The sequence below is a fragment of the Paramisgurnus dabryanus genome, chromosome 13 (genome assembly GCF_030506205.2).
Source record: "Paramisgurnus dabryanus chromosome 13, PD_genome_1.1, whole genome shotgun sequence".
Lineage (NCBI taxonomy): Eukaryota > Metazoa > Chordata > Actinopteri > Cypriniformes > Cobitidae > Paramisgurnus > Paramisgurnus dabryanus.
In genome coordinates, this window is record NC_133349.1 from 35,367,934 (window position 1) to 35,381,478 (window position 13,545).

General features: G+C 42.6%; 1 protein-coding gene across 1 annotated transcript; it reads right to left on the bottom strand.

Moving 5' to 3' along the window:
• Nucleotides 1-186: 186 nt before the first annotated feature.
• Nucleotides 187-12,948, bottom strand: clec3ba (C-type lectin domain family 3, member Ba). Its single transcript, XM_065275812.2, has 3 exons — nt 12,779-12,948; nt 12,178-12,276; nt 187-1,165 (listed from the first exon to the last, which is right to left on the bottom strand). The coding sequence occupies exons 1-3, from the start codon at nt 12,945-12,947 to the stop codon at nt 765-767; spliced, it is 669 nt and encodes a 222-aa protein (XP_065131884.1). The 5' UTR covers nt 12,948; the 3' UTR covers nt 187-764.
• Between the last annotated feature and the right edge of the window lie 597 nt (nt 12,949-13,545).

Genomic DNA, 13,545 nt, shown 5'->3' on the forward strand with positions numbered 1-13,545 from the left:
TAGAACAACATGAGGATGAGTAAATAAATGATGACACTATTTCATTTTAAAGTGAACTATCCCTTTAACCCTTTTGGTTACCGAGTTGACAGACTAATGTAAAGGCCCACTATCTTACAACCAAGATTGATAGCTTTTTTGAAATATATATTTTCCAGAAAAAGACAAAAAACTACAGAAAAAAAGTTGAAATGCACATGCAATAAGAATTTTTATTGTGTTTTGGAAGTTTCTTAAACAATAACAGAAAAAATAAGCAGTACACTGTAGAGTAACTTATATTACATATATCTGCCTGCATGCTCAATAGTGTGTCTATGAATGAACACAACTTCTAAAAGGATTGGGTACAACATGCATTTTTAACCAAACAATTTAATTATGGAGATTATTGTTTAGTGATACTTTTGATCAAAAACACTAACCATCCTTACTTTTAACCTTATTATGCATGCCCAGTGCTGTGACAGTCTTAAAATCGTTACAAATATATTTGTGCATTAAATGACCTCTTTGCCAAATATATGTATGTATTACTGTTTAAACACAAATACCTGCTGCAGTACTCCATGCTTTGTATTTTTTTTTACCATTTTTCAAAAATGTAATGAGAACAAACCTGTGCCCCACAAGGGAAGACAATTGTGAACTCATAAAATTAAACAAAGCAATATGTGGTCAATATATTCTCCATGCACCAATACTGATAATTAATCTTATTAGTGACCGATGATCCTTAAAGAGTATGCTGTTTCATAAGGAAATCAGACAATGTTAAACTGGCAGACAGATGCCTTTTCAGCACGGCAGTCCTCATCGAACCACTTGCCATTTGCTGTGCTGGACAGGATGGGGCAGTTTTGACTGCGGCCACCATCAGGCTGGTGGGTAATTTCTGATTCCCAGTTTTTGAAGCGTTGAGTGGAGCCTGTCTGGTCTATCCATTGCCCTTCCATTAATATGTCATTGATACCCAACCAGATGTAACCTTCTGGACCGATGGTCTGCCGAACGTATGCAAACAACTGATCATTCTCATCAACAGAGAGAGGGATGCTAAGTGTGCCACCTTTGGCAATGCAGTCATCATTTGCACTGTGAAAAGTCTTCTTGACTGTGTCTGCTAGAAAACATTTGCCTGGGATCTTGATCCCTTTCAAGCAAACTGAGGAAGAAAAGTTGAAGAGTCAGAAAAAAAAGTCCAGCAGATGTTTCAAGTAAGTTACTACACAACATTCTGCACAGCATGGACACAGCCTCACGATTATGACCTGTGACTAACACACAACAGACAACTTTAAATTCCATTTATCTCAAAAATCCATCTGCAGGTCCATGGGAAATATTTTTAAAGCATATATACATCAACATAAAATGAAGCTGTGAGGATGCTTTAGTGTTGTTTATCTGGATCTCGACCTTTTAGCCAGTAGTACATTGAAAAAACACCAAGGGACTACGCTTTGGCTAGTTCTTGGGATCAGAACATAATGTATGTTGTGTCATTAGCCAGTCAGCTTTGTCATTGCATTTAAAGCCTAATAAACAAACTGTATGTCTGGCCCACAGTTATGTTTTGAGTGGCATATATTAAAAATCATTTATTGGTAAGATGACAGACCGCCATGCATATAAAAGAAATGAGGCAGTTTGTAAATAAGTAGTTTTAAAGGACCAAAAGTAATACATTTGTACACTACTTGTCAAATGTTTGTACAGAACTGGTTGAAATAACATGTAACAATATTATAATCTCAGAATTTGTGAATGCATTATTGAAAAAAGATTCATAGAGAAATATATACATAGTATTAATGATATACACTCACCTAAAGGATTATTATGAACACCTGTTCAATTTCTCACTAATGCAATTACCTAATCAACCAATCACATAACAGTTGCTTCAATGCGTTTAGGGGTGTGGTCCTGGTCAAGACAATCTCCTGAACTCCAGACTGAATGTCAAAATGGGAAAGAAAGGTGATTTAAGCAATTTTGAGCGTGGCATAGTTGTTGGTTCCAGACGGGCCGGTCTGAGTATTTCAAAATCTGCTCAGTTACTGGGATTTTCATGCACAACCATTTCTAGGGTTTACAAAAAATGGTGTGAAAAGGGAAAAACATCCAGTATGCGGCAGTCCTGTGGGCGAAAATGCCTTGTTGATGCTAGAGTTCAGAGGAGAATGGGCCGACTGATTCAAGCTGATAGAAGAGCAACTTTGACTGAAATAACCACTCGTTACAACCGAGGTATGCAGCAAAGCATTTGTGAAGCCACAACATGCAAAACCTTGAGGCGGATGAGTCTCGATTTCTGTTGAGACATTCAGATAGTAGAGTCAGAATTTGTCGTAAACAGAATGAGAACATGGATCCATCATGCCTTGTTACCACTGTGCAGGCTGGTGGTGGTGGTGGTGTAATGCTGTGGGGGATGCTTTCTTGGCACACTTTAGGCCCCTTAGTGCCAATTGGGCATCGTTTAAATGCCACAGCCTACCTGAGCATTGTTTCTGACCATGTCCATACTTTTATGACCACCATGTACCCATTCTCTGATGGCTACTTCCAGCAGGATAATTGTAGCAAACCTCACTACATTTTAATAACAGCTGATTGAGGCGGCCAAATATGGACCAGATTCCGGTTAGAGAATCAGGAGAGGAGGAAAGTCTTTAGAATGAGACATTTATTGATGGTCCAACATCTGTGTATGCTGCTCATATCAATGTAATGTAATGTAATGGTCTACAAAGAAACAAAGAACATAATTACAAATAATAACCATTCTCAGCAGTGGCGGTTCTAGACAAATTTCACTAGGGGGGCCAAGGAGGGGCCAGTGTTTTACCAGAGGGGCACATAAAAAAATGACAAGAAATTATATTTAAAGATTATGGGGCGGTTTCCCGGACAGGGATTAGACTGGTCCTAGACTTAAACACTTTTAAGAGCTCTCCAAACTGAAAACAACTTGCACTGACATATCTTAAAATACATCAGTGCCCTTTGTTTCTCAAAATGCACATCCATGTAATGCTTTTAGTAAGGCATATTTGTTAAAACTAGTTATATTTCCTAATTAAACTAAGGCCTAGTCCTGGATTAAGCTAATCCTGGTCCGGGAAACCGCCCCTATAGGGCTGGTTACACGAATTAGTTTAAGACAGGACTAGGCCTTAGTTTAATTAGGAAATATAACTAGTTTTAACAAACATGCCTTACTAAAAACATTACTTGTGTGCATTTTGAAGCAAAACAAAGGGCACTGGTGTATTTTAAGATATGTCAGTGCAAGTTGTTTTCAGTTTGGACAGCTCTTACATTAATTTTAGTCTAGGACTAGTCTAACCCCTTTCCGGGAAACTGCCCCGTAAACTTTATTTTACTTTGCAATTATATAAATATTTATTTAATACAAGAGTGAGTACAGGTGCAAAAGGGAAGCTTGGCTCTTTTCTAAAGCCCCTCAACCGAAAATCATGCAAGCCTACTCAATAAACTTTATAAAATGCAAACTTTTATAAAGACAAACATTTGTTTTAGTTTACATATAAATATACATTGCTAGACATTTAGGGACCACAATCTAATCAGTATTTAAAATAATATTAATAATATTAATATTAAATAATATTTAATAATATTTAATAATATTAAATTGTAAACATTTTTATATGTAACATTTAATTATATTCCTACAATTTTATGCACGTATAAGTAAGAGCATAATTACAGCGCTTTTTACAATGTGTAAACTTTAAAAAGTTTAGCGAGATGTTGGTTTTGCCGGTTGTTGATGAATAACAGCTGTGAATGATCACAACGCGCTTAAGCAGCTACGTCACAGGAGAACAAGTGAACAGTGTCCCAATGTCAAGTGAGCTAGAGTCCTTACCAGTGCCCAGACCTGCATCCACATTCTCAACATCAGGAGATTGGGAATGAATTGAGACACTCGCCGAGCAGCACTCGCAGCAAACGCAGGCGGCTACAGTGACTGGGTGCGCCGCTCTAATTTGCCCGTGTAGAACGTTGCGTCGCATTAGTTCCGCTTTTGGCGCTCGCGTGTAAAATCAAAATAAATTTATACTTTTTTATTTGGTCAGCACGGGGTGGCCACAGGGGTGGCCAGGGACATGTCTACAGAGGCACGGGCCACCCTTGGCCTCCGTGTAGAACCGCCACTGATTCTCAGATTAATATTACCTAACAAAATATAAACCATAACACCAAATAGTATTATCAGTAGACATATATAAACACAAATATATTTAACAGAAATGTTCCTGAGACAATATGCTCAACAATACCATTAAAGGACACGTAATGGGTGCTTATAGTATAAATTAAATAACTAAACATGTTTGTGACCGTAACATGTAGCGCTAGCATTACAATAATGACTTAGCAGAAACATCGCGGCAAAATTGCGGGCGCTAATAACCGATTATACTGATCAATATAAACATTACAATGGACATAATCTAAATATAACATAACATGTAATGTCATACAACTCTCTTCAACTTACTTGTATGATATGTACACATTACAGAACCTTAACAGCAGCATATATAAAGATTGACAGCCGTCTTTACCGGTGTGCAACACTGAAAAACGTTCCCTCTAGGAAACATCTAAAGAACATTAGTTCCCAGTTAGTACATTGACTTTCTGACACAGCCGCCCCCAATTATCTGTCAAGATAATTGAACACTCTAAGAAAGTCTGTTGGTGGAGCTCATGTCATTTTCCTCAAGGTGAGGCAGAGGGATTAATCGCACAACTGGGCGAGTATAAACTTTGTCCTTAACATTGACCCTGGCAATACGGATTCTACCATCAGCTCCAGGTAAGGTCTCTGTAACTGTTCCTACAGGCCAGAGTGAACGTGGAAGCGATGGGTCGACAACAAGTACGACTTGCCCTACTTTCAGTTCTATGCCATCTGTCTTCCACTTGGGACGTCCCTGCATACCTGGGAGGTATTGACGAATAAAGGCAGCCCAGAAACAATCAGCCAGCACCTGGCTATGACGCCATCTCCGTCTTCCAAGCAGGTTGTTAGGGTCATACAAAACCTGAGGTAGAGACGCATCTCGACGACCCATAAGTAGTAAGTTCGGAGTCACAGGGTCTACGTCAGCAATATCCGAGGATACGTAACCGAGTGGCTTGGAGTTCAAGATGCCTTCAACTTCTACCAGTAGGGTCTGAAGTACTGGTTCCGGCACGGACTGCTCTCGGAGGATCACACGTAGTGCTGCTTTAACTGATTTTATCTCGCGCTCCCAGGTACCCCCAAAGTGAGGAGCAATCGGTGGGTTATGGCGAAATCGGATTTTCTGCTCTGCTAGCTGTTCCTGTAGTGTTGCAGACATAGACTCAAAGGACTCCCTTAACTCCCGATCACCTCCAACGAAGTTGGTGCCATTGTCGCACAACAGTTCCATAGGCTTGCCACGGCGGGCTATGAAACGCCGCAGAGAGAGCAGAAAAGCATCACTGTCCATATGCTCCAATAGATCCAGATGCACACACCGTGTCGTTAGACATTTGTAGATAATCCCCCACCTTTTCTCTTGGCGGCGTCCAATTTTGACTGCGAATGGACCAAAGCAGTCTACACCAGTAGAATAAAAAGGTGGCTTGTACAGATTTAACCTGCAGGGGGGTAGATCCGCCAAACGTGGGGTTTGAGGCTTGGCCCGCCACAACTGACAGTCTCGACAAGTATGCTGGTGTTTACGAACTGCTTCTCGGCCTCGAAGTACCCAATACTGTCGGCGCAGTTCTGCTAGAACCCTTTCTGAGCCAGGGTGAAGGAGTCGTTGATCTGTCTCCTTTATCAGCAACTTAGTGATATGATGGCTAGGGTCTAACACAATTGGGTGTATGGCCTCTAAATCAAGTTCGCTAGCACGTCGTAGCCGTCCACCGACTCTAACAAGACCAGTGGCATCATCATATTCAGGGGCAAGTGAGCCTAAGCGACTGTTATGTGGAATAGGATGTCCAGCCTTCAAAGCTCTAACCTCAATAGGAAAGGAGTCTATTTGAGCTTGTGACAGAAGCAGCCTTTCCGCTTTAATATATTCGGAAGCCTCCATAGAAGAGTCAGTGTTGGTGCTAGCCGCCCCATGCAGGGATCTGACTGTGGCCTTAACGAGCTCTTGCCATGTGTGGAATTGGCTTGGATCTGAAGGAAGCGAACTATTAGGTGCTGAAACAGATCCCACAAAGACAGATTTCTTTAGTTCACTGCTGTCAGGTTCACATTCACATTTAGGCATTGATGGCCATTGGTCAGACGGCTGAACAAGGAAGGCTGGACCGGAGCTCCACTGATGTGGGCCTGCTAAGTCGGTAAGTGTAAGACCCCGTGTAATGTGGTCGGCAGGGTTGTTACGCGAATCCACGTACCTCCATTCAGCCATCTCTGTTAGAGTCTGGATCTCTGCGACGCGCGTTCCTACAAACACTTTGTAGTGGCAAGATTCGGATGTCAACCAGTACAACACAGTGGTAGAGTCAGACCAGAAAGTGACCTTATGGATGGGTAGGGTCAACTCTGTTTGGAGCACCTTCGCCAACTGTGCACCGGTAAGGGCAGCACACAGCTCCAAACGAGGCATAGACAGGCATTTTCGAGGTGCCACTCTAGACCTGGCTAAGACGAAGGTAAGAATAACTTGTCCTTGATGGTCTGTGGTGCGTAAGTATGCCACCGAACCGTATGCCCTTTCCGACGCATCACTAAAGACATGAAGCTCTCGGGTGACAGAAGGGTGGTCAGCTGAGACTGGGGTGTATGCTCGAGGGAACTGAAGCTTTGCAAGAGTTGGGAGTTCTCCTACCCAGGTAAGCCACTTCTCTCTCAAAGGTAATGGTTCTATGGGGTCGTCCCAACCGAGGTTGTGCTTCCAGAGGTCTTGGATAATAACCTTGGCCCTTGTAGTGAAAGGGGTAATGAACCCCAAAGGGTCATACTGACTGGCCAAAGTTTTATATATGTTCCTCATGGTAGGCTCAACAGTTTCCACAGAACGTAAATTGTACCCCAAGGTGTCACTTATGCAATTCCACCGCAGACCAAGAGTGAGTTCCTGAAGGTCAGTACTGCTTTGGGCTAACCAACGTTCGCTATTCGCTGACCTGGCTTCTGGAGGTAGGTGTTGGGTTACCGTTGGCACATTGCACGCCCACTGTCTAATCTCAAAGCCCCCTTCAGAAAGGAGTTGGCGCAACCCATCCACTATCTCTTTAGCTTCACTTGTCGATGGTACACTGTGAAGGCAGTTATCGACGTAGAATGAATGCTCCACAATATCCACTAAGTTGGCCATAGCATCTTTATGTGCTTGGACGTGATGTTGAAGGGCATGAATTGCGCAACAGGGGCTGCAGGTGGTGCCGAACGGAAGAACCTGCCACTCATATATATCAGGTTCTGCCTCCCTGCACATGTCTCTCCAAAGGAAACGCAATACGGATTTGTCCCCAGGCAGCAAACGGACTTGGTGGAACATACCTTTGATGTCCCCACTGATAGCAACGGTGTGTTGGCGAAATCTCAGGAGGACACCTAGTAAGGATGGTCCCAACGTTGGTCCTGGTAGCAGCTGTTCATTTAAGGACTGTCCCTGATGTTGGAAGGAGCAGTTGAAGACAATTCTGTCTTTACCATTGTGTTGCACCATGTGGTGCGGAATGAACCAAGACTCTGCACTTTGGTCTGCTTCCTCTGCAGTTATCTTAGACACATACCCGGCTGACTCCAACTTAGTGATCTCATTGCAGTAAACTTTAGCCTTCTCAGGATCCCGTGCCAGTCTGCGTTCAATACGGCGTAAACTAGGAAGAACAGCGGTTTTATCTGCATGGAGTAAGTTTAGGGGGGTTCGTCTCAGCAGTGGTGTAGCATAACGTTGCATACCATCCACTGTCACACTGATGGTAGCATTCTGCAGTAAAGTGTAAGCCTCTTTGTCCTGTTTGGACCTTGTAACCATCTTGGTATTGTATGGAAGAGTGTCAACTTGCCAGAGTCTTTCCACATGCTGGATCAGATCGTCACGATTTGGAACTGTCGTAAATTGAAGACACTGCTGACTTCCACGTGAGGGCTGCATGGGACTCATCGGGCCTTGGAGAGACCATCCTAACGGTGTATGAACAGCAATGGGTCCTCCTATGGGGCCTTTACAAATGGGCTGAACTGGTGTCAGGAGATGCGGCATGTCAGACCCGATAAGAAGCAGCGGTTTCACTTTGTCCATAGGAGGCAGGGGAAGGTCCTTTAGGTGTCGATAAGCCTTCTGGAGAGCAGCCACTGGGTAGTTGTGCTCTGCTAGACACAAACCGGTGGCAGTGAATGCATTATGTATAGCAAATTTCTTCATTGGCTTGGATACTGATGACACCTCAAAAGACACAGATGACCCGTTAAGTTCTGTGTGACACTGGTGAATTGTCTGCAATGGGAGCAATTCTGGAGTACCAGTTAACTTGAGCTGCTCCATTACTGGCTGAAGCACTATCGTTCTCTCAGACCCGTCATCAAGAACTGCGTGGGTTTCCATAGTTCGTCGACCATTGTGCAGAAGGACTTTGACTACTTTCAACATAACCTTGGGTGAACGGTTAGGACGGTCAAAGTATATTCTGGTTGGTGGCAGACTGACCATGAGCACGGCCCTGGAAGTATCATTGACAGAATCATGCAGAACGGTGAGATGTAACTCTTTACAAACACCACATGGACGCTTGAGGTTGCAGACCTCCACTGCATGATTTCGACCACACCTCCAGCAGCGCTTTCCCTCTTTAATCCAAGCGATAACTTGAGCTGCAGTAAGTTTCTTAAACTGTTCACAGGCATTTAGGTAATGGTCCCTACTATCACAATGAGGACAATATGGCATGGGCTTTGACTTTGAGCTAGACTTCTGTGTTGCAGCATCAGGACCCTTCGTACCTCTCTCACTGGTCAAGAGAACAGGTGTAAATCTCTCTTTTGGACGAGCGAAAGTCGTGGATTTAGCATAGGACTTGGGTGTGTCACAATGGAACAGTGCTGCAGCTCGGCTGGAAATTCGCTTCGCTTGGGATTTAATCTCGAGCCAAACAGCCAGATCTGGAAGTGTATAGGTTTTGTCTGTGCCTGTCTGGAGAATACCTTTGCTTAGACAGTATTCAACAAAGCCATCACGATAGGCAGGTGGCAACTTGCTGAGCAGACGATCCACATGAGAGCCACACATAAGCTCATAACCGTTCTGGCCTTCAAGAGTCCTCAGCATACCTACCATCGATTGTACCGATAAGGCAAAGGAATCAAAAGCATTAGCATCGCCCAGTCTTAGTGGTGGACTGTTCATGATAGCACCCAGCTCTGACTGCACAAGTTGTCTTGGCTGTCCATACTTGTCCTGAAGTGCCTGCAACGCAGCAGAGTATGGATGTGAATGATACATGTAGGCTTTAGCCAGCTGCTGAGCACTAGGAAGTTTCAAATGGCTTAATAAGACATGGTATTTGTACTGCTCACTAAGATAGCTGTGACTACTTAACAAATTGTCCAGTCCTAATTTTAACAAGGCGAAGTCACTCTCATTACCACTTTCAAACACTGGTAGCTTAGGTTGTGGAATGCCATAAGCAGAAGCAAACAGTAACTCTGTATCAGGGTATGCAGAATGTGCATAGGGAAGATGCGGCAATGAGGGTGGCTGAGTAAAGCTAGAATTAGGTGGCCTGACTGATGCCTGCTGGCTGGTAAATGGAGGTTGCAGCTGACGGGCATATGTAGTCACTGGAGGGGGAAATGTCTGCGGTATCACATATGGACGTGTAGACATCGGCAGTGCAGCAGTGGTAGACTGCTGTGGCACAGATGGCATGCTCATACTCAAGGAGTGTGCAGTAGTGGACATAACAGTGGCTACTGAGAGAGGTTGAGGTACCACATACGATGATGACATCACAGAGCGTAATGGCGCAGTTATGTTGGGAGTCTGAGATACTGCAGAGACTGACACTGATTGTGGTAAGTGAAGCACTGGAGGAAAGGAAACACTCACGGATTCAGTGGTAGGTAATGTCTGCTCCGGTGGTCTTAGTGACGGCTGCGAGTCATCATCCAGCAGTATCTGATCAGCTGAGGAAGGCTGCATAGCTGAAGTCATTACTGATGACTGAGGAAAGGGCTGCAAAGAGCTATGTGATGGACTCATGACTGGACTACTCTGATTGTATTGAGATGGAGGTAAAGGGCTGGCTGAGGAGCTTGAAGGCACCGGGGTGGCTGAACCAGAGTCTATAGAAAGCATAGAAGATACAAGCTTCGCTACCTCTAATTCAGTCTCTGCTTGTTGCAGTTTTCGTTGTCTCTCTAGGTGTTTGGACAAAGCCTCCTTAGCTGCTAGAGCCTCCTCCTGAACACGCTGAGCTTCCTTAGCTTGTGTCTGCAGCCGCTGATATTCCATGTCAGCGAGTGAGTCCTCCTGTATTTGCTGCTTAAGACTATCAAACTGTCTCTGTTTAATCTTCTCCTCCAAAACGGCGGTCTGGACACTTGAGAGTTCTGGTGGAAGATAAACGCCAGTGGAGGTAATAGAACGCCTACTGGTCCGGGAATGAGAGCTGTTACCGCTATGAGACGTTTTCCTCGAGCTGCTTCTAGGTTGACTGGAACCTGGCAATGAAGCTTTAGGAGGATGGTCTGCTGCTGGTGGGTAATCAACCTCATAATCGGCCAGGTGAGACGGCAAATTAGTCTTACGGCGAGGTCTATCCATTGTCTCTGTGTCACTTACTGTTGGGTCCATACTGGTTTGATGTTGCTCTCAATCCGGCTCGAAGGACCAAATTAATGTAGCAAACCTCACTACATTTTAATAACAGCTGATTGAGGCGGCCAAATATGGACCAGATTCCGGTTAGAGAATCAGGAGAGGAGGAAAGTCTTTAGAATGAGACATTTATTGATGGTCCAACATCTGTGTATGCTGCTCATATCAATGTAATGTAATGTAATGGTCTACAAAGAAACAAAGAACATAATTACAAATAATAACCATTCTCAGATTAATATTACCTAACAAAATATAAACCATAACACCAAATAGTATTATCAGTAGACATATATAAACACAAATATATTTAACAGAAATGTTCCTGAGACAATATGCTCAACAATACCATTAAAGGACACGTAATGGGTGCTTATAGTATAAATTAAATAACTAAACATGTTTGTGACCGTAACATGTAGCGCTAGCATTACAATAATGACTTAGCAGAAACATCGCGGCAAAATTGCGGCCGCTAATAACCGATTATACTGATCAATATAAACATTACAATGGACATAATCTAAATATAACATAACATGTAATGTCATACAACTCTCTTCAACTTACTTGTATGATATGTACACATTACAGAACCTTAACAGCAGCATATATAAAGATTGACAGCCGTCTTTACCGGTGTGCAACACTGAAAAACGTTCCCTCTAGGAAACATCTAAAGAACATTAGTTCCCAGTTAGTACATTGACTTTCTGACAATAATGCACCATGTCACAAAGCTCGAATCATTTCAAAATGGTTTCTTGAACATGACAATGAGTTCACTGTACTAAAATGGCCCCCACAGTCACCAGATCTCAAACCAATAGAGCATCTTTGGGATGTGGTGGAACGGGAGCTTCGTGCCCTGGATGTGCATCACACAAATCTCCATCAACTGCAAGATGCTATCCTATCAATATGGGCCAACATTTCTAAAGAATGCTTTCAGCACCTTGTTAAATCAATGCCAGGTAGAATTAAGGCAGTTCTGAAGGTGAAAGGGGGTCAAACAGAGTATTATTATGGTGTTCATAATAATCCTTGCTGATTTATGACTTTTCTTTAGATAACAAATGTTTTATCTTTTTTATGGATAAGCTGGAGCAGAAAATGAAAGAAAAGTGTTTTCAACTTGCAAATATTTTCATATCCTTCAATCGTGTTTAAGATGCATCCTATGATGAGAAAATGCAGAGCTGTACTGTAAACAAGGGTGGTTACAGGTCAAATATATGATGAAAAGTGTTTAAAAAAACACTTGAGTTCAATTTTCTCATATCCCTGATTATACAGCAACTGGGCTTTTATTTAGTACCTGTTTGCAAAGCTTGCTGTTCCTTTAACAGATTCAGATCCTGCACAATCTCAGCAATCTGCTTTTTCATCTCCTCGATAGCAGCACTGTTCACTGAATCTGAGGAGTTTAACCAACAAGTAAAGTTACAATTCATTATATAAATTATGCAACCTCATTATCTACTACCCACCCCTGCTGAAAAAAACTGCATACCAGCAAGACCAGCATATGTTGTGTTTTGGTGTTGGTTTGCTAGTGAACACCAGCTAAACCAGCACCAAACCAGCATCAGCACCAGCATTAGCACCAGCTAAACCAGCAACAAACCAGCATTAGCACCAGCTAAACCAGCATTAGCACCAGCATCCCATGCTGGTCATTCCAGCATATGTTGTGTTTTGGTGCTTGTATGCTGTGTTCACCAGCTAAACCAGCATAGACCAGCATAATTCCCATGCTGGTCCATGCTGGTTTGATGCTGGTTTTTACAGCAGGGACTGCATTAACACACACAGAAAGCCAGTTCAAACATGGATAATGAAATGTTAAATGTCACAAAGAAATCTTGTAGTTAGAAAGAACAAATTTAATGTTTATCATAATAACATGTATCTGTTACCTTTCTTCCCATTTCGTTTCTTTGTGGAGCTCTGTTCCATTGTAGCCTGTACCACATTAAAAAGACAAAAAAGCAGTTTTACGGTTTTAAAATCCATATTTCTTGATAGAAGTAAAGAGACACAATCCACAGTAATCTGCTGCAGTACCAAAGTGAATCCTGACTGCATAACAGCATGTTGACATGAAACAGAACAGATGATTTTAATTTAACGGCATGTTAAACAGATGCACAAGCTTTTCTCTTTGAGGCTCCATTGGGATAGATTGATGCAATACTGCATTATTTTGTTATTTTCTACACATTCATGATTTGGATTACATCAGACTGATTACATCACTCAGTAAAATGATTAAACCACCATATCTTCTGAACTGGGTGGAGTGTCATCTTTGTTCTCTCACAGATGCTTGGCAAGTGTAAAAACACTTGAAATAGATGGGTGGAATATAACAGTTTTATAAGCACTTAAAGGGAAACTTCACCCATTTGCATTAAGCTTTGTATCGTTAGAACCCCAGTCATGTTTTTAAATGGTCGTGCATTATTCACTCAGTTTCCCCTGAGAGGGGAGAAATACTCATTTCAGTGAGGCACTTCCTTCTTTCAATGATGTAAAAATCGTCATTTTACGTCATTGAAAGAAGGAAATCCTGTATCACTGTTGAGTGTGAAAGACTACAGACACTCATTCCTCATTTTTCCAAGGTGGGACCCACTCACGCTAAAGACCTATTACAGATCAGTGGGTGGGACTTACGAAAATA

Bases quoted from the DNA above. Each gene is read 5' to 3' on its own strand.
- clec3ba (XM_065275812.2), bottom strand. From the start codon at position 12,947: ATGCAGTCAGGATTCACTTTGGTACTGCAGCAGATTACTGTGGATTGT. The intron at 12,277-12,778 runs GTAACAGATACA...TAAACTCCTCAG, and splicing joins GAAACGAAATGGGAAGAAAG to ATTCAGTGAACAGTGCTGCT. The intron at 1,166-12,177 runs GTACTAAATAAA...TTTCTTCCTCAG, and splicing joins ACAGCAAGCTTTGCAAACAG to TTTGCTTGAAAGGGATCAAG.